The sequence below is a fragment of the Neodiprion lecontei genome, chromosome 2 (genome assembly GCF_021901455.1).
Source record: "Neodiprion lecontei isolate iyNeoLeco1 chromosome 2, iyNeoLeco1.1, whole genome shotgun sequence".
NCBI lineage: Eukaryota > Metazoa > Arthropoda > Insecta > Hymenoptera > Diprionidae > Neodiprion > Neodiprion lecontei.
The window spans coordinates 30,229,299-30,247,349 of NC_060261.1; the positions used below are offsets into that span (position 1 = coordinate 30,229,299).

At 39.3% G+C, this 18,051-nt stretch overlaps 6 protein-coding genes and 1 long non-coding RNA gene across 9 annotated transcripts; 3 read left to right on the forward strand and 4 right to left on the reverse strand.

The window, feature by feature from the left end:
* Positions 1 to 343: 343 nt before the first annotated feature.
* LOC107222244 (probable 26S proteasome non-ATPase regulatory subunit 3) lies at positions 344 to 2,201 on the reverse strand. The gene is made up of 2 exons (XM_015661517.2): positions 2,040 to 2,201; positions 344 to 1,956 (listed from the first exon to the last, which is right to left on the reverse strand). Exon 2 carries the CDS (start codon positions 1,940 to 1,942, stop codon positions 437 to 439), a length of 1,506 nt encoding a protein of 501 aa, XP_015517003.1. The 5' UTR covers positions 1,943 to 1,956; positions 2,040 to 2,201; the 3' UTR covers positions 344 to 436.
* Positions 2,202 to 2,354: 153 nt separating this feature from the next.
* Positions 2,355 to 3,397, forward strand: LOC107222224 (ER membrane protein complex subunit 4). Its single transcript, XM_015661493.2, has 3 exons — positions 2,355 to 2,552; positions 2,774 to 3,045; positions 3,128 to 3,397. The coding sequence occupies exons 1-3, from the start codon at positions 2,494 to 2,496 to the stop codon at positions 3,322 to 3,324; spliced, it is 528 nt and encodes a 175-aa protein (XP_015516979.1). The 5' UTR covers positions 2,355 to 2,493; the 3' UTR covers positions 3,325 to 3,397.
* LOC124292899 lies at positions 3,316 to 11,208 on the reverse strand. Its single transcript, XR_006902851.1, has 4 exons — positions 11,198 to 11,208; positions 3,836 to 3,976; positions 3,716 to 3,769; positions 3,316 to 3,622 (listed from the first exon to the last, which is right to left on the reverse strand). It is a non-coding gene; the product is annotated as an uncharacterized LOC124292899 (long non-coding RNA).
* On the forward strand, positions 4,166 to 5,628 carry LOC107222229 (NADH dehydrogenase (ubiquinone) complex I, assembly factor 6). Its single transcript, XM_015661498.2, has 4 exons — positions 4,166 to 4,464; positions 4,541 to 4,763; positions 4,895 to 5,290; positions 5,376 to 5,628. The coding sequence occupies exons 1-4, from the start codon at positions 4,319 to 4,321 to the stop codon at positions 5,562 to 5,564; spliced, it is 954 nt and encodes a 317-aa protein (XP_015516984.1). The 5' UTR covers positions 4,166 to 4,318; the 3' UTR covers positions 5,565 to 5,628.
* On the reverse strand, positions 4,841 to 7,024 carry LOC107222230 (transcription factor Adf-1). Its single transcript, XM_015661499.2, has 5 exons — positions 6,885 to 7,024; positions 6,549 to 6,703; positions 6,268 to 6,415; positions 5,363 to 6,187; positions 4,841 to 5,281 (listed from the first exon to the last, which is right to left on the reverse strand). The coding sequence occupies exons 1-4, from the start codon at positions 6,890 to 6,892 to the stop codon at positions 5,692 to 5,694; spliced, it is 807 nt and encodes a 268-aa protein (XP_015516985.1). The 5' UTR covers positions 6,893 to 7,024; the 3' UTR covers positions 4,841 to 5,281; positions 5,363 to 5,691.
* LOC107222228 (zinc finger and SCAN domain-containing protein 2) lies at positions 8,076 to 13,859 on the forward strand. Of its 3 annotated transcripts, none has more exons than XM_015661497.2 (15): positions 8,076 to 8,210; positions 8,606 to 8,876; positions 9,065 to 9,186; positions 9,319 to 9,440; positions 9,738 to 9,883; positions 10,442 to 10,610; positions 10,841 to 11,006; positions 11,071 to 11,331; positions 11,402 to 11,739; positions 11,830 to 12,176; positions 12,280 to 12,353; positions 12,418 to 12,649; positions 12,738 to 12,916; positions 13,004 to 13,282; positions 13,367 to 13,859. In XM_015661497.2, exons 1-15 carry the CDS (start codon positions 8,076 to 8,078, stop codon positions 13,553 to 13,555), a joined length of 3,030 nt encoding a protein of 1,009 aa, XP_015516983.1. In that variant the 3' UTR covers positions 13,556 to 13,859. The 3 variants fall into 3 exon arrangements, with proteins under 3 accessions (XP_015516983.1, XP_046587430.1, XP_046587431.1); XM_046731474.1 differs by lacking the exon at positions 8,076 to 8,210 and adding an exon at positions 8,312 to 8,513; XM_046731475.1 differs by lacking the exon at positions 8,076 to 8,210 and adding an exon at positions 8,312 to 8,509.
* Positions 13,860 to 13,984: 125 nt separating this feature from the next.
* LOC107222233 (ubiquitin-like-conjugating enzyme ATG3) lies at positions 13,985 to 17,907 on the reverse strand. The gene is made up of 6 exons (XM_015661501.2): positions 17,632 to 17,907; positions 17,355 to 17,543; positions 17,026 to 17,274; positions 16,723 to 16,872; positions 14,853 to 14,980; positions 13,985 to 14,770 (listed from the first exon to the last, which is right to left on the reverse strand). Exons 1-6 carry the CDS (start codon positions 17,701 to 17,703, stop codon positions 14,608 to 14,610), a joined length of 951 nt encoding a protein of 316 aa, XP_015516987.1. The 5' UTR covers positions 17,704 to 17,907; the 3' UTR covers positions 13,985 to 14,607.
* Positions 17,908 to 18,051: the final 144 nt, after the last annotated feature.

Consider the following 18,051-nt stretch of genomic DNA (forward strand, 5'->3'; position numbering starts at 1 on the left):
ACGCCACCCTTTGCCACTATTGCCACGTGGGCGATAGAAACTGTCCAATTTCAGCGAATGCCGCTCAACCGCGAAATTTCAAATTTCAAAAGCTCTTGACTCGGTCATGACTTAAATAATGTCGCAATTTTTTTTTTTACGAATACCTACTTTCAGGGCTCACTTTGAGCCAGTTTTCTTACAGCTGTCTTAAAGCAAACGGGGTCGACGGGGCGCTAAATAAACTCCTTCATATTTTCCTTAAGCACCATGTGAAAACCAGGTACTTTGTGATGATAATACATCTCAATTTATTATAAAAGTATGTCGTCGGTTGTGCTTCCATACTATGAGATATTATGAGTTGTCGAAACATTGTTTTATTAATTTAATCGTTACAGAAAATGAATAATTTTATTTATAATAATCGCGCACACTGTCGAAGATGATAAATTATTTATGGGAATCCATCATCGTCCTCTTCTGCCATTTCCTTGGCAAGTTCCAAATCCTGCTGTTCACGCTCTCTACGTTCCTCCGCAGACTCCAAATCTTTTCCATACGATTTTGGAGGATAGCGCATTGCCTTAACACTCTGATTGTGTAGGTCTAAGCAGAAGGTGATACGCTGATGGAAAGCGAGCAGTGGCTCCCTAGTACAGTATATATCAGTCGTTTCCTTGCTGCGCATGTATCCATTCTCTGGATCAAGCGTTGCCTCGATAACTCCATCACGTATTGCCTTTGCCACAATAAATTCTGCATCAACACCAGAATCAAGACCAAGTTTTCTGGCAATATCTGCAGGGGATATACGGGAGTAGGACAACCCTATGGATCGAATAGCAGTCTTGATAACGTTGTGTCTCAGCCGGAGAATCAGAGTGAAAGTGTGGTCCGAGCGAAACTGGGGACCGAAATTTTCCAACACCTCCCCGAAGCGTTGCAAGTTTCCAAGTCTAACTGCCTGAGTTAACTGAAAGTAAGGAGCAAGCGAGCGACGTAATGCTGCCTGCCTAAATATCTGCCGTTCTGGAATATCTCCTAGTAAAAGCTCGACGGTAACGGCCAGCTTCTGAACAGTTTGTCGAAATCCAACAGCAGTGGTTTGAGGTGCTTTTCGCATGGCCTGTACCAAATACTTGTGGGCAGCTGAGTACTCAAGCCGAGCAGCCTTTATTCTACCTAAGTAGTACAGAAATCTAGCCCATTCATTATTGCTAGCTGTTTCTGGAAATGTGGATTTAAGAACCAGCTTGTCTGCCTGGTCGTACAAATTATAATGTAAGTAGTTACGTAGCAGGCAGTTTATCAGTACAGCTTGGCCCTCATAATCGTTGCGCAGGGTAGCAGTCCTCAATCTTGAGTGCAAAAAACCTCTGATCTTGTCCAGTTGATTAGTAAGTTCGTATGCTCTGGTATGGTAAAAGTAACACTTTGCTGCGATGAGATCGATTGTTCTTCGATTCTGCGCAGTAATCTTCTGAACGAGGGCCTCGGAACAACGCACAGCATCCTCGTGTTTATGGGTGTCTATGAGCCTGACAAGGACTAGCAGATGAACGTATGCATCGATTTCAGGTAGCAACGGCAAAGCAGAGCTGCGGAATCGCTGGATGGCTGCCTGCGCACCCTCAGTGTCCATCGGCTCCTCTACCCAGGCAAGAAGAGCATCTTTTTCTACTGCTGAACGAGTGTAAAAGCCTCCAATTATACCACGCAGGACAACGGGATTTAGTTTACGCCTGGTGTTAGGAAGGGCCCGAAGCACACGTAGAATGAAGCGTGGCTCCTTGTTTTGAACAGCCTTTTCTATTTGCCTAGTGTGCTCACGGAGGTCATGGATTGTCAGAAGATCTACATCCTTTTTCTCACCCACGTCCCCATCACCAGCAGGCGCATCTGCACCTCCAGGAACTTCGACTTCCATCGCCTCAACACCTCTACCTCCAGGAACTCCCATTGTTCTGACTCGAGCTGAGCAATATAACCAAAAAATGAACGTTGGTATGATTTACGGACTAAAATGAAGAGCGAGATAATGATGGAGTTGTGCATACCTTATATTCTCAGATGGCAGTTCTCAGAGAGCACAAATCCAGACGTAAAACAGCGGAAAATCCTTCGAAATCTTAATCCTAAATTTGGATAACGGGTTGGGTGACAAGCTTTTTCGGGCTACTTTGCTGCACTCTCATCATTCCGGTTACGATACAGAGAAGTAGTAAAATCCTCAAGACGAGAAAGTATCTAGGCGCATTCACATCGCTACAGATACAAAATGAACATGCAAAATTGTCCAATTCTACTACTACATTTCACCGAAAGATCGCAGCACTACGTTGCTGGAGTCAATCATCGACGCTTGCGTATCAACATATTGTATAATTTAGCAAGACTAAAGTGGTACGAAGTAATTATCAATTTTTAACCTACGAAATCCGGCCGAGGTGTCTGCTTTATTTACCAAATATAATTATTTAATTAGATAATTTAATACTACACTGCAGTGCGATGGCTACATCGAAGCCAAATACAAGGAAATTGAAGTGGTCCCTGGATTTCGCTCACAAGTACGACAAACCTTTGAAAATCGTTTTTTAAACTTTTTGACACTGTCCGTGGTTGTAGCTGCTTCGTCATATTTGTTTACATAAATTCAACCTCCTACTTTTAATCCCGAGCAATCAATTCACCCGGAAATAGAACTGCTATCTATTAACCAGATAATGCCTGGATCTTCTTGGTTGATGATATCGCAAATGTGTAACTAGAAAACGATTTCTCTCAACAGAAATAAACAGGAAAAGAGCGTGGATGTGGCAGCACCTCCAGGCTACAATCCATCGGTAGCCCTAGCACATAACACAGAAGCCCTTAGAGAATCAGACTCTAATCATCTGATAATAAAGAAATCATGGGACCTGGCACTTGGTCCACTGAAGCAGGTTCCAATGAATCTCTTCATTATGTACATGGCTGGTAACTCGATATCGATTTTCCCAATAATGATGGTTGGCATGCTGATCATAAGACCCGTAAAGGCCTTATTCACACTACAACAGAGTTAGTAACCTTATCCAGATACTTATCATTTTATCATTTTCTTTTCATAGAATGACATTGCGTTTTCTTGTGCTCTTTTTAGCCTTCAAAGTTATAGAAGGAACACATGCTTTTGGACAGAAGTTTGTGTTTTTCCTTGGTCAACTGGTGAACATTGCCCTGGCGCTTTACAAATGCCAGTCCATGGGTCTGCTGCCGACACATGCCTCAGACTGGTTAGCATTTGTCGAACCACAAACAAGGGTCGAATATGGCGGTGGAGGAATTATATACGTGTAATTGTATAATTATATTTAACTGTTATTACAGGGCAAAAACTTGCGGCAAATAAATCATTACACTATTTAACCAAGCCTCTTTGTTGGCTCGTTCAGATTTAAACTTAATATATAAAAACCTCCAATTAGACTAATAGATCGAAATCATCATTGATTAAAATAATGCAGTTGAATTATCACTGCAAGTATTGCAGAAATGTATCTCATTGTCGCATAATTCGTCATTTATCTTTCTTATACTCGTCTGCAAATGCTTTCAATTTCTGAAGTATTTGTGCAGGCTCATCAACTCGGGGCACCTGAAATATAAGTATGAAAATATTTCATTTATCCAATTGATATATCTCATACATTTCACTGCTAGATAACTATATGCTGTGTAAACAGTATACCTGATAATTCTGACTTATGTATATACCCGCGTAGACACCAACCCCTAGAGTAACCTGTAAAGAAGGTTTCGATTTCAAAGTTAAAATCGGATTGACTGCAAAGCGACTGAATCTACCCACCAAAAATCGCAACATTTTGACTAAAAATCTTCAAATCTGACAACGTTACGACAAATATGTACAATTAGGTGACCCCAACGTAACTCTAACTCTGCTTTTGACACAGCCCGGGTTGTGCTGGGTCTATTTTCACGTCGTCTGCTCGGTTCTTGATTCTTGCCAGAACCAAAGAGTATAGCAAACGGAAAGATTAGGCAGTCATCCTGAGATGCCTTGCACGATGCAAAATTGGACAAAATGATTGATGTCTATTCTCAATGCATTGGTCACACATCTACTATCGTTAATACTCCGCGGCTTACAGCAGCCTACAAACTCTTACAACATAACCTAAAAATCATTTGAAACCTCGAATACACTGTGCAGGTCTACGAATTTATATCAGATAATGATATGACAGTACTATTAGATATGATTGCCAGGTTGTCGCGGGATGAAACGAACATTCTTGAAATTCCCTGAATTTTAGTCCGTAAAAGTATTATGGCATCGATCTTAGTAAATAGCCGGTCGGCGACAATTAACAAGTGCTCCTTACTTATCGAACATTTCTGCACTCCACTACTTACGCGCTTTAAGGCTACATCAGCAAAGCAAACGCCGGCAGAGTACTGCTTGGATTTGGTTAGGTACCTATGGATGCTGTGTAATCCGAAAACCCAACTCACATCACGATTTGTTAGTCCTGGAGCTTTCATTTTTTAGGAAATATGACTACGAGAATTACCTCTGTGCTTTACTTCTTCCAAACACAGTGCGGTCCGCAGCACTTGCTATCAGAGCTTTCAACATCGAAGTAGCAAGAGTGGAGGAACAAGCAAGTGACACCACCATTGGAAAGATGAGATTGAAATTTTGGGAGGATACAGTGGATAAAATCTACAATGACACTCCACCTAGAAATCCAGTTGCCTTGGAGCTACATCGGGTAGAACTATTACGTATCAGGCTATCGCATGAAGATCTATCAAGTGCTTATACTAAAGGCTAAATAACAAAGCTATCTGATATTAGGCTCGTAGTATTTGAAGCATTTAACACAAGTTAATATTTTTACAGATTGTTAGAAAGCATAAGCTTTCGAAACACTATTTGAAACGCCTTATAGTTGCCCGTTCAGAAAAACTAACTCTCTCCGTGTTCCCGAGCCTTGAATCTCTGGAAGCATATGCCGAAAATACAGCTTCACCAGTTTATTACTTGCTACTGGAAGCAAGCGACATAAAACATGTCCGTGTCGATCATGCGGCCAGTCACTTAGGCAAAGCACACGGAATTACAAATCTAATTCGTTCGATTCTCTACAATGCTCAGAGACGGTCTATCGTTATTCCTCAGGACATAATGATGAAGCATAACCTTTCTACAGAAGAGGTACTTCGAGGAAAGTCACGAAAAGAGATTGGTGATGCTGTTTTCGATGTTTCCTCAAGAGCTAAGCTACACCTGGAAAAGGTAAATGTGTTTATAAAGTACATGCCGAGATACAAAATATGTCGGACCTTTCCGTCTTAAGATATTTTATACTTTGTTTTTTTAGGCTCGTTCACTGCGCAATGACGTGCCAAAGAAAGCAAGTGCAATTTTCCTCCCAGCTATCACAATTGACTTCTATCTAGAACGGCTCAGGCGAGTGGACTTTGATATCTATCATCCAAGCCTCCAACACAGGAGTGCCCTATTACCGATAATACTGTTCTGGAAAAAGCTACGTTCTCTTCCATATTAATAACGTTAGTTGTTGTATATATATTTAAATAGAAATAAATACACGTTGACAAATGTAACACTAATTGTTTCCAAATTTAGAGGAGTGAAACCATACTTTGGAATTTAGACACCAGAATTGTACCTATTCAATTCGATTCATTGTTTTTATATCCGTGCGTGCATAGGTAAGACATTATATGGATTTTTGCTCTATTCTTATCATCACTATTCAATTCTCCAACCATCACACCAACCATCTTTCCAAACAGTTTATCTGCGTTTTCTGCATCTGACACTGCTGACGCTATCTGCTTGGTAGCATTCCCTATATCACGAAGACTATCTAGAAGCCCTTCTTCTAGTTTCAACTTGTCTCTCTTTATAGAGATTGGGGAAGTACTGGGAGATATGCTTCTGTATCTCTTGCTCGGCGGAACGATCGTTACAGCATCAGGTGTGACAACTTGATCTGTTCCAGGGTTTTCAACGTAACCAATTTCTACTGGTAAAGAATTATCGATCCCCCCATCCCACGGAGAGTCGCCCAACACACCAGAATCAAAAGATTCAAGTTTGACATTAGTTGTCTCTTTTATAAGCTCAGTGTCCCTCAGTGAGCCATATATATGAGGAAGGATTCTTCTATAAATAAAAGAAGATACGAATGAAGATTGAACCGGCTTCAGCATTCAATATGAGCTTAGTCTTATTCTCTGTTTCACCTTCGCTCTATGATATGTTTTTCCAAGAACCTCATAGATTCGTAAAAAGGCCAGCCTGACTGCGCAAGGCCAGGATTTTTTTTGAGTTTCCGATGTTCCGCTGTGTAACGATCACGCAAACTTATCCATTTCTTATAAATTTCCTGTGCTGATATACAAGTGATTACATATTTGCCACACTATATGTTAAAATTAATCCGTAAAGTTTTTTGTTGTTCAACTTGATTCACCCTGTAACTTTGGAATTGCTAATGTGAGTGATATAAAACTAGCATATTTACATGTGCATCCCATTAGATCTCCAATTTCCTGCCACATGAATTGTTTATACGCAGGATCTTTGAAGTCTGTTCTTGATCTATCATAGAGTGCTGGTCTTTCACGAACCAATCGGACAAGCAATTCAGTTTCCTTAAGATAATTAGTCACATCTCCACTGTAATGAAAAATAAAAAGCTCAGTTACGTTACGTTACACATTATATACATTACAACTAAGTTTTTCTAGATTTTGGTATACTATTCACAATTTATATACAATTTGTTTCTGAAATTTTATAAATCAACCTTGTGATTAAACATCAAAACAAAAAGATGAATATATAAACAAACACTTACCTTGCCATTGTAAGATTTCTGGCAGATACGTATCAGTTTCATTTCAATCAGCGCTTTGGAACCACTAGTATATTATTTCTATTAACAGCATGGAGCGATAACATTTTCAAAAAGCCTGACTTTGTAGCATTTGGAGCAACCTACGATTGAATGAATACATGAAGCTAGAACTAGGACCTCAATTTAGTTTTAGGAAGGTTGTAGTATTGTACACAATTGAATAGAAATGGAATTGTTTGAAATTAAACACATTTTTGCCACAATAAAAATTAACAATAAACTTGCTACGATTAGCATCTTTTATTCACATAGATTGTTCTTATTTTTTATTTGCTCTTTTGGACGTATCCCTTCGCGGTAAGTACCAAGTACTCTATTAACATGGATTGCTGCAAGTACGTCCATGACGTTCATATACGTACGATTTCGCAGATGCCGCACACGTCACGGTCTAATCAAGGTTATGCCCGCCAGGTTATACCAAGTTATGCTTGTACATATTCGATAATATTGGTTCCGTTCGCAGTCTAGTTAAAACCAACAAATAAAAGAATCCCGTAAGATAAAGAAAGCTGTGGGGACCCGCTAATTAACGAAACGAAATTGATACGACCATCGCAACTTTTGACGTTGATCACAGTGAAACAAAACAACCTCATTTTACGTAGTAAACAGCATTCCTGTCAGTACGCTTTTAGATCTATTTGAAAATAGTATTTATAAAAAAGAGTATACACGGCCACAGATAAAAAACGATTTGACAAATAAATCATCGGTTTCTGGCTTACTTCAGATTCCAAGGAATTAAGACGAAATATATAACGTGAAATTTCTGTTTTTGGAGGTTAACCCAAAATGTCGTAGCACCTGACTCTTCCTTTTCCACTATCGCGGCGTTGCAAACTGGAGCTCATACAGGGTGTTGTAAATAATTTCTTATGATCTACGAATGTATGTCTTAACGCGAAGCAACGTAGTCCCGACATTTTTAAATTACTGAGTGCAGCTTTGGAAAATCTTTTGTCGAGAACGCTGGATAGAAGTTCGATCAACGGATGAAAATATTCTCTTGCGGTGAAACGAGAGTGGATGACCGGACTAACAAGCTACAGGAACGAGTTAGTTACCGGTCACCCGTTGTACTGCGGGCAGGGGCCGTAAGCAGGGCCTCTAATAATATTTGCCGCCATTATGGAGGTCCCGCTTTATGATTCAGCGGTTTGTCGATTATGTGCCGAAGACAATGGTAACGGAGAATTCTTGTACGCAGCCGACGGCGAAGAGTCGGATTTAAGCTCCATGGTGAACCGCTACTTGCCACTGAAGGTATGAGAATTTGCAAGCTATCCTCTGATATCAGACAGCAACTTGACTTCCTATTACCCCAATATGGAGGCTCCACTGATTTTCGTTGCACAACCTCAAATTCACCTACTACACGAATCAAGATATTATTTTCTACTTCTACTTCAACATCTCTGACACCGCCAAACCCGAGGGCACTGATTATTTCACAAGCAAAAAAATTACTCACGATTATATCAACCATCGTCAAACAATTAAAAACATATGATCGAGTACAATAATCGTTAAATCCTGCTAGAGCTAAAAGCTGGCTGATAGGTGCAAGTAATGATAATAGAATATTTTCTGTAGACACTCATTTTTTTTTTTTTTTATCAAGATTTGTTTCTGAAAATCCAATTTCTCACTCCCCATAGATACGAGATGACGGTAAACTACCTCGCACTATCTGCCCAGGATGCAACATCCAGCTGGAGGCAACTGTACAGTTCTTCGAATTACTCGTCGAAGGGCAAAAGAAAATTCGTGAGATGTGGAAATCACAAGTCGAGCAACATCGCAAGGCCGAGAGGGAGCGCCTTCGTGCTGAAAGGGAACACACTGAGTTGGAAATTGTCACTCCTGAGCTTGATCATTTTGGATTACAAGCTGAGGGCGATCACATTGAACGGCAAATTGTTATTAAAAGTAAGCTGGTAAATGGAGCGACCCTGGCATCTCTTCTCTTGATCACAAAAGTTTTGAAAGTCTCGTAAATTTTTCATAATTGTATTCGCAAGCAAACAGGGGTTCTGATTCATTACCTTGTTTAATACTTATTGCAATTGAACCCCCAACCTCGTTATGAAGGAATTGAAATATTATACATCTTTCAGTCATGCCAGATGGAACTCTGTATACGGCGGAACATGAGATGAGTTTACAAATGGAAGGGTTGGATAAGCCTAGAAGAAAACGAGGCCGACCCCCGAAGGCCCATACTGAGGCTGAGACTAAGGTAATGTGCTGGCGATTTATATAATTTTTTCTGTTTCCAATCAGGTTACATTTCTTTGTGAAACGTAAATATCACAAGCTCAAAAGATGCATTGTCTACTGTGCATAATTTTAGTCAATTGAATTCATGCAGGAGAATGTAAAGGAATTGAAACAAGAAGTCGGCAGTCAAGGGGAAGAAGATAAGCAAGAGGAGGAACTTGAGGAAGTAGATGGTGATGGTAGACGTCGCCGAAAACGAAAAGTGCCCAAAAGGTAATTAACTAGGTGATCTAGCATTGCAGTAAGGATGATATACATAACAGAATTATGTTCTTCTTAATTTTTTTATGCATTATTAATTTATTACTGAGACTGTATGATGCTGAAACTAGCCACTGAATTTCAACAATGTATAACTAAAAGCAAGAGTGGTCGCAAAGGCATTGTGATCACAAAATTTGCTGGATGATTTCCAGATGTGTTTTCAGTTATTCGGCTGTTGGTATTCAGCGACTTGTTTTAGCGTAATTTAAATTGCTACTCTACTGCAACCTACACATTCCTCTATAGATTCATGGAAGCTGTGCAGGGAAAGGAACTAGAGAGGATATTTAAAGAAGAAGGAGTAATCGATGAAGAAGATGATGATGAGCCCGGAGATGACTTTGATGATCCGGAAGAACGACTGAATTTGCCAACAACGGACGGTCATGAAGGTTTGTAGTTTGTACTGTCTTGTTGTCAGCAAGTTTGAAAGTATCGCTAATGTTGCATGCTCAGTCTTTCTTTACACTGAAGACTCATTTTCCGTCTCTCCTATCTAATGGACTCTCCATTTCATCTGACTATTGCCCTCTATTCCCAGAACTCTGATCCTGCACTCTGCTTTCTACACTCACCAACTTTATTCCGCTTGTCCCAAGACACTATTCACCTACCCTCTGAACTGCACATTTCGTTTCTACTATTCCGTTAACTTACAATAAACATATAATTGATATTCTAAACATACCTAAAGTTATTCAACCACCATCCTAACCTCCGGTTGTCATAGAACGTAACAGCGAAGCCAAACCAGTCTATTCCTTACCCCTCAGGAGTAAACAACCTATAGGTCATTAGACTAAGATTAATTTTAATATTTTGTCCCCCATTAAAATATTTATTACTTTAATATTTCGTACCAATGAGGTAGCAGGAATAATCGAAGGTCTTATTGGATTTTTGGAACAAGAATGAATTATTAATTTTACTTGATGTACTTCAAATAATAGAAATTATCGGGCATCTGGAGACTCAAGAGGGGAAAGATCTTGGTGAACTAGTGATAGTAAATCGTGGAAGAGGCAGAGGCAGGCCACGGCTTCGGCGACGTAAGACCAAATTCACATGTAATTTGTGTGGACGAGGATTTCTGCAGCGTAGCAGATATATTATGCACAAGTAAGTTGACAGTTATAACATACGTTATCATATTTTCAGTGGCACGGCACGTTTCAGTGCAGCTGTTTTGATAGGAGTAATTTCGGTATAGCCATTGTGACCAGGCACATAAAATAAAAATATTTGCTGTGATGTTTTTTTCCGAAACATCCCGCACTAGTATGGTCGTGTAGAAATGTTTGGCCCACTATTTTCACTGTTATGGAATCTATTTGACATTTTTATATTAGGAGCTTTCACAAAGGCGTCAAGTACGAATGCCTCGAGTGTAAGAAGCAGTTTACGAATAGAGACAATTTTGGTCTTCATCAGAAAACTACAGGACACACTGGCGAAGGAATAATAGAAAATCCAGAGGAAAACGAGGTTCGCAATCAAGAGCCTCCAACAACTGAGGTATACTCAATCATTTCTTATAGGCTAGTATTATTTGCAACATTTCACCAGTTTTTTTATCCAGGGAACGGAAAATGCAGCAGCTGCGTCACCCAAAGAGACGCAAGATGTACCTGGAGAAGCTTCTGTGGCAGAAGAAAAACCGCGTGAAGTTGGTGGAAAAATGATAGAGTGTGAACTCTGCCAAAAACAATTCCAGTCAAAGCAGAGCTATGAGGTTCATGCAAAGGTTGTTCACCAAGGGGAAAAACCTTATACGTGCAACATATGTAACAAGACCTTTGCCTATCACACAAGCCTAAAAGGGCACATGCTTGCACATGAGGTGAGGATTTCAATGTTCTGGAAAATGAGCTATTGAATTACTTACTTACCTTAGAAGACATTTTTTCCAGGCTAATAAATCTGACAAGGGATTTCCTTGTGACATATGTGGAAAGGTTCTAAATCATCCTAGCTCAGTTGTGTACCACAAGGAGGCTGAGCACAATAATGGCCGTCGTTTCGTATGCAATAAGTGTGGAAAAAGCTTCAAGCACAAACAGCTGTTGCAGCGTCACCAGCTGGTACACTCGGATGATCGCCCATATGTTTGCAAGTCTTGTGGTGCTACTTTCAAGACTAAAGCCAATCTGATAAATCACCAATCCATCCACACTGGAGAGAAAAAGTATTTCTGCGAATTATGTGGACAGCAATTTGCACACAAGACCAGTCTCACCCTGCATTATAGGTACTGGTTCATATTTTCTAAGATAGCTGAGGAAAAAATTTTATATACGATTACTTATGATTATTAAAGATTTCCTGTTCCTATTTGCAGATGGCATACAGGTCACAAACCTTACACATGTGAAGTGTGTAGTAAAAGTTTTTCACAGAACGGCAATCTGCAGGAACATATGAGAATTCACACAGGAGAAAAGCCTTACTGTTGTGATTACTGCGGTCGAAAGTTTACCACCTCCTCGCAGTTCAAACTTCACGTCAAACGACATACGGGCGAGCGTCCCTGGAAATGTGAATTTTGCGCAAAATGCTTCCTGCACAAGGATACGTGGAAGTGTCACGTCAGACGGCATAAGGGTGAACGCCCCTTCCAATGTGCCCACTGCAATCGGGGGTTTACTGAGCAGTGGGCTCTCAAAAAACATCTACGATTACACACAGGTATTCACATTATTGAAGAGCCATTTTGGTGTAGAAGGGTTGTCGAAGGTCACAAGAATCTTCAATATATAAGTAATCCGATTTTTGCCTTTATGTTGTTTAGGGGAAAAGCCATACTCATGTAATATCTGTGGTAAAGCTTTCGCTGATTGCTCGAACCTCACTAAACACAAAAAGGTACTGTGTACAATGACCATTATTAAAAATGATAGAACGGAATTGAACATTTATTTTTCGGCAGGTGCACAGAGAAAATAAAGTGGTTGATGTCGGGGAGCTTGCAGAAAATTCTCCCATCGGCGAGGTATGGCAGATATTACCTGGTGCACAACAGGGCGACGAGAATTCACTTGGAGATCAAGTGACTCAAGTTATTGGAACTGATGAGGCATCGGGTGATGGCATACAGCAAATTATATATGTGTCGTATCAAGATCCAGACGATCCGAATCAGTCGAGAACATTACACTTTGGTAGGCAAATTCATAATGAAAGAGCATTTATACAATGTTTTATTTACACCAGGAAAAAAATAATATATTCTGACATCTTGCCATGCAGTTGATGCTGGAATGATGGAGAATAAGGAGGTAGCTGCAGTAGCAGGGAGTCAATCATTGCCGTCTTTGGACGTCGAAGATGAAGATGAGACAACCCAACAGCCTGTACAAGATGAAGAGAATCTCGAGCCAGATGAGAGAATTAACATGGAATTAGCCGAGTCTGACTTACAACTGCAGGTGTGAAATAATTAAAATTATGTTCAATATGCATGGTGCGGCGTGTATGCGTGATTTTACCCCCCTTACAAATCTTTCATGTCTCAGATTACCGATGAGGAAGGAAATCCTATTCCACTTTCAATACAAGATGCACGACAATTACTGTCAGAAGGTCAGTTTGTCAGTCAATTGGGTGACTGTCAGACAATTAGAGTTCACTCAGGAGTCTTAACTCAAGAATTGGCGCAACAACTAGAAGTTGAAGATCAAGGTTCCATGCCGATCGAGGATCCAAACGAAACCGTAACAGAGGATCAAAGTAGCACCGTAGCCTTGACTTCGACAACTCACACTGACGCTGAAGACATTGTCAAGGCGTTGGAGGTATACTTTCAGTATTGTCTTCCAGTTGTGCCTAATTGAAAAATTGATTTAATTGTTTTTGTTAACAATTAATTTTTATACCAGGATGAGGATACTGATGCGACAGCTGTTGCTGCCGTTAATCAGATGGAAACCGAGGAACAGACTGAAGACATAATGGATGGTGAGCAAACGATAGAATTCACAACTCAAGATGGTCAGAAAGTGCGACTTGTAACGTCCTACCACGTCGACCCAATGCAACTTGCCTCCGAATACTTGACTATTGTGTAGATGACAAAGTTCAAATTTAAGGTGCCGAAAAAAATACATTCGCATGCTGCAATATTAACACATTACAATGAACCTGTAAAATTGGGAGCGGTACCTTTCTACTTTATAATTATAGTGACTTGCAGAAATTATGAAAATCGAATCACAAGCTGATGTGTTTGGCAAGCACATTACCTCGAGTATCTAATTACAGTTTATAAGTATCCAATTGTCTATGTATAGAGTGGAAATAATGTATCAATTCTTTACCAGTGTAAGATGATAGTAAATAAATAACGACACGCTGACAGAAAAGTTCCATGTACTTCACAGTGTTTTATGTGACTGACAATTCCTTATTTCAAGTTGAGAAATCTGATTAGGATCGGGGATGAATTATGCGTTACATGATAATTCGAAGTGCACATGAAACATCCATTTTTGGGTCAGTATTTTTAAATCAGTTTATTTGCAGATGCAAAAGATTGATTAATATTATTTTGTGTTGTTTTCTGCACATTTAATTAAACCTGAAGATAAATCTAGTACTGAAATCCGACATATTCGTTAGTGCGCGTGTAGTTTTCGTTAGACTACAAAACATCGATTTTGAACAGAACTTTACCACCTGCGAAGACAAACCGGAGTATTCATAACAATCATCCGGTAATAATCAGTAGTATCGATGATGTTCTTAAAAATTGGCATCATCTTTATAATAACAGGCAATATAAGTAATTAGCTATGCTTGGAAAAATCAGTTTGATAAAAGAATCTGTCCTTTTTTAATCTAAAAATGGCAAGAAGTAACTCATTGCAGTAGGCAATATATCAGAAGCTAATTACTTAGGCGTCACATTACCGTTGTGAGTATTAATTAATTAGATTTATATAGCTGATTATGGTTCCAGGATTGTAATTGTAAACTTATCATGGTACGCTTGTTGACTTGGTTTCCATTTTCATGGCAACACGCTATTTGTTTCCTAGCGTTTTCTGGATGGTGCACGCCATTAAAAATGAAATTGCTAAATTATTAAGTAGCATTACTTTCACCTGACTATTGCATCCACCTAGCCAGAAGTGGTAAGCATAAAATTCTGTGTATAATCGTACTCAATTGTGGGAATGACAGACTGAACAAACTTGAGAAATATAATTAGGTACATGTGAACGCCCAGCTCTCTCCCACCCTCCATTACTGTCTCTATGATCTTCTTCATCACCTCAGCATGCCTAAAAAAATATTTCATCTCTCAGTACAAAAACTGTGCCTGTAAAAGTAAATACATATAGGGTGCCAGCCCATGTCTAATACCTGCAAGGGTGCACAGATGCCATAGGTGGACCAGGAAGATGTGGATGAGTTTCCATTGTGACAGTCTTTTTTGCGTGGTCCTGGCTTACATCTTCATACATCTCCTCAACACTCAGTGGCTTGCGACTCTGAAAGTATTATATGTACAAAATGGTACTGTATATATCTGTAAGGTAGCAGCTTAAACTTGATTTCTCTAAAATTTAAGGATGGATGAGCCGTTTTATCTGAATCAAAATGCCGAAAAGAAAAATCCGCCCACAAATCAGCAGTGTTATTTGTACCAATGATGGTAAAGATGAATGAAACAATGTTCCTACTATACAATAGAAATGAAATTCGAGTAGCGCAAGCTATGATATCAACAGGGTGGCAACACTTTTATTGAAATAAAATTTCCTGACTTTCCCATAGGTACACATAACGTGAAATTTCAAAATTGTTGCACCCCACACAACTTTTAATGATCTCCAACTCGCCCCAAAAAGATACATAACAAACTTAAACCCCCTCTCTCCCCCCATTTTACCTAACAAAAAAAAGTTCCAATCAAAACAACTGATGGGAATGAATAAATTTGAAAATCGTTTACATACATTCCTGCCTCCATTAAAGGCAACGTAACAATTTTTAAGGTATCTCCTTTTCCCCAAGCATAACATACTATTTGAATAGCCCCTGACTTTTCCTGGCAGAAATTTCAGTATTCCCTCATCTTTTGCCACCAAATTAGCAAAATGTTGAATGGCTTTTACAATGAATGGTACGCTACATTATATATGAGATGGGCAAAGAGAAATGAAGATCGAATAATCCTATTTTCCTAACTGAGTGTGCAGAATTCAATTTTTCAAACTCAAATGGGTACACGAGATAATACATTCCCGCACTAGTGTGGGAAGACAATCGGAATGTCCCTTTCTTGTAGTGCAACTAGTGATGTAAAACGACCGGTCATAAATGATTCGGTCATGTCACGAGCATTTGTGGCTTACCCCTTCGACCTGCCTCATACATTATACAATTAATACAGTTGTAAAAGGACCGATTATTTTTTAAGTAAAATTTCCTTAACAAGGCTAACGACAGAATGTTATGAATCACAAACTATAATATTATTAATATATTAATATTACATACGAGTTATTAATGCTGTCAAATTGTGCACATCTCGTTAGGAAAAATAGTATATGTAAATATTTGCACACAAGTTGCATAATGTACTATTTCAAAAGTAAATTTGGCTGAGTATACGAAGCACAGTTGGGGTCTTCAAATAATGTTTAGAAAAAATGAGGAAATGATACATTTTTTCCCGTAAAACAACGTAATTTCCTGATCAATCCCGGCCTAAAATCTGGTGTTTTCAATCCGAATCTAATATCTGTGATCATATTTTGCTCAGTGCCCTGTTTCACAAATTGGTTAAAAAACATTCAAGAAATCTTACATTGCACTATAGTCATAACGTGCAATAATGATTGTTGACAATCATCCATCCTACTGTACTTGCACAAATCTATTTTTATCCAATCTGGAGATAATTATGTGTAAAATTTTTTCAGACTATCTCTAAAAATCTCAATGATAAACAAGATAAGCTCAAACGAATGCCCATTGAGTCACAAACGCCAGAGATCATTTGTTTTAAACATTCTTATTTATAGAACTTTTTTTTCAATTATTGATATGCTAACTTTAGGTACTCTAATTTGTTTGGAATCATTTACATTATATACATAGCAAGGACGTTGCTGTATTCGAGTTCACTATCATTGGGACAAATAATATTGCTAGACTTTTTAAACAGTTTTTCTTCTTTTCCCAACTTTTAATTTAGACAGCAGCCCATTATCCTCAAACTACATACCTCATCATACCCAAAGAGCCAGAGCCGAGGGGTTTGGTAATATTTGTCATAAGTGATATGAAGATCATATGTGCGTGTGTGTATAATTTCTCCATCGGTACAAGAATCGCGTTCTTCATTAACAGGTTTTCGCGTCGATTCCGAAGTATACTAAAGGGAAATAGATCAAACAAACAAACTTGTTGTTAAATAATGACTTACATTTCCAAGATCCACAACATCACTTATACTACAAGGTCAAGATCATTAGAAAAAAAAAAAACAGATTGTGCATCATTGTGCAACCAAGATTTTCATCTGTACCTTGTCATCTTCATCCAAAAGACCGCTGACCTCGAACGCTTCCATATCTGCTGGCTCCTCATCATCCTCATCATCATCATCTGTATCTGCAGCTCCCGTAGCACCCTTGGGCTGTCCCTCCTCCAATGTCATTTCTGTAACTTTCTCATCTATTCCTCCAATGCTCGAGTCATAATGATGGGTATCGACCCATCCACCTTCAGGATCATCAACCTCAATAACACGTTCCTGATCTTCACAGTACTCTATCTAGAAATATCAAATGTAAAATGTTTACCGAGAATTTGACGGTTCAACTCATATCAGAGCATAGCCCAAGTTTTACTAACTTGTTTACATCTCCGTGAACATGGCACGTTACGAGTCAATAAAAACTGTTTGTTCTTTGGTAGGTATGATTTGACCCTGTCTTGGTCTCCAGTAGCCCATTGCCACGTAGGGCAATGATGAACAAGGTGATCACCGGCAGCGACAAACTCTTCAGGAGTTAAAACTCCGGTTTCTCGGAACTTGCTCTCCTGCGAATTGCATACTGTGAATTAGTAAGGACAGAGGTATAACAGAGCAGGTGGAAATAAAGGGGACATTGTAGTACGACAATTGCACCTTTAGAACCGGGGTCAGATACTCGGCAACCCCGAGCGCTGTTCCTTTGACAGAATTGATAACGCTCTGCATTGTAACGATGGACACAGGAGTCGCGATTTTATCAAGTTATCTACAGGTCTGTCTGGTATTTTTATGCGTACTCGCGACCAGGCTGGACTAATGCCGGATGAATTTATTCATGCCGACGTCGATGGGTGAACGACTCATCTGTGTTTTGACGACGATCGATCGATTTTCGTCACAAAACACAAGCTCACCTGGCCCAGTAGAAGGCATGTGACGAGTAAAATAAATGCTCCCGCATAAACATGGATGATGACCTATTGAGATACGAAACCCACTGAGACCATTGATATAAGTATATAACCATTAGTGAGACTTCGTATTCTTTCAGTTTGTCGGCCGCAGCACTTGGAC

Excerpts from the sequence above, each read along its gene's own strand:
- LOC107222244 (XM_015661517.2), bottom strand. The coding sequence starts at position 1,942 with ATGGGAGTTCCTGGAGGTAGAGGTGTTGAGGCGATGGAAGTCGAAGTT.
- LOC107222224 (XM_015661493.2), top strand. The coding sequence starts at position 2,494 with ATGGCTACATCGAAGCCAAATACAAGGAAATTGAAGTGGTCCCTGGAT. Across the intron at positions 2,553-2,773 it reads TCCCTGGATTTCGCTCACAA|AAATAAACAGGAAAAGAGCG; the intron begins GTACGACAAACC and ends TTCTCTCAACAG. Across the intron at positions 3,046-3,127 it reads CTTATTCACACTACAACAGA|CCTTCAAAGTTATAGAAGGA; the intron begins GTTAGTAACCTT and ends TGCTCTTTTTAG.
- LOC107222229 (XM_015661498.2), top strand. The coding sequence starts at position 4,319 with ATGGCATCGATCTTAGTAAATAGCCGGTCGGCGACAATTAACAAGTGC. Across the intron at positions 4,465-4,540 it reads TACTGCTTGGATTTGGTTAG|GAAATATGACTACGAGAATT; the intron begins GTACCTATGGAT and ends TTCATTTTTTAG. Across the intron at positions 5,291-5,375 it reads CTAAGCTACACCTGGAAAAG|GCTCGTTCACTGCGCAATGA; the intron begins GTAAATGTGTTT and ends TTGTTTTTTTAG.
- LOC107222230 (XM_015661499.2), bottom strand. Across the intron at positions 6,416-6,548 it reads AGATCTAATGGGATGCACAT|CACAGGAAATTTATAAGAAA; the intron begins GTAAATATGCTA and ends CTTGTATATCAG. Across the intron at positions 6,188-6,267 it reads AAACATATCATAGAGCGAAG|AAGAATCCTTCCTCATATAT; the intron begins GTGAAACAGAGA and ends TTTTATTTATAG.
- LOC107222228 (XM_015661497.2), top strand. The coding sequence starts at position 8,076 with ATGGAGGTCCCGCTTTATGATTCAGCGGTTTGTCGATTATGTGCCGAA. Across the intron at positions 11,007-11,070 it reads AAGAGCCTCCAACAACTGAG|GGAACGGAAAATGCAGCAGC; the intron begins GTATACTCAATC and ends TTTTTTATCCAG. Across the intron at positions 12,354-12,417 it reads ACCTCACTAAACACAAAAAG|GTGCACAGAGAAAATAAAGT; the intron begins GTACTGTGTACA and ends ATTTTTCGGCAG.
- LOC107222233 (XM_015661501.2), bottom strand. The coding sequence starts at position 17,703 with ATGCAGAGCGTTATCAATTCTGTCAAAGGAACAGCGCTCGGGGTTGCC. Across the intron at positions 17,275-17,354 it reads GTTCACGGAGATGTAAACAA|ATAGAGTACTGTGAAGATCA; the intron begins GTTAGTAAAACT and ends TGATATTTCTAG. Across the intron at positions 14,771-14,852 it reads GCATCTGTGCACCCTTGCAG|GCATGCTGAGGTGATGAAGA; the intron begins GTATTAGACATG and ends ATATTTTTTTAG.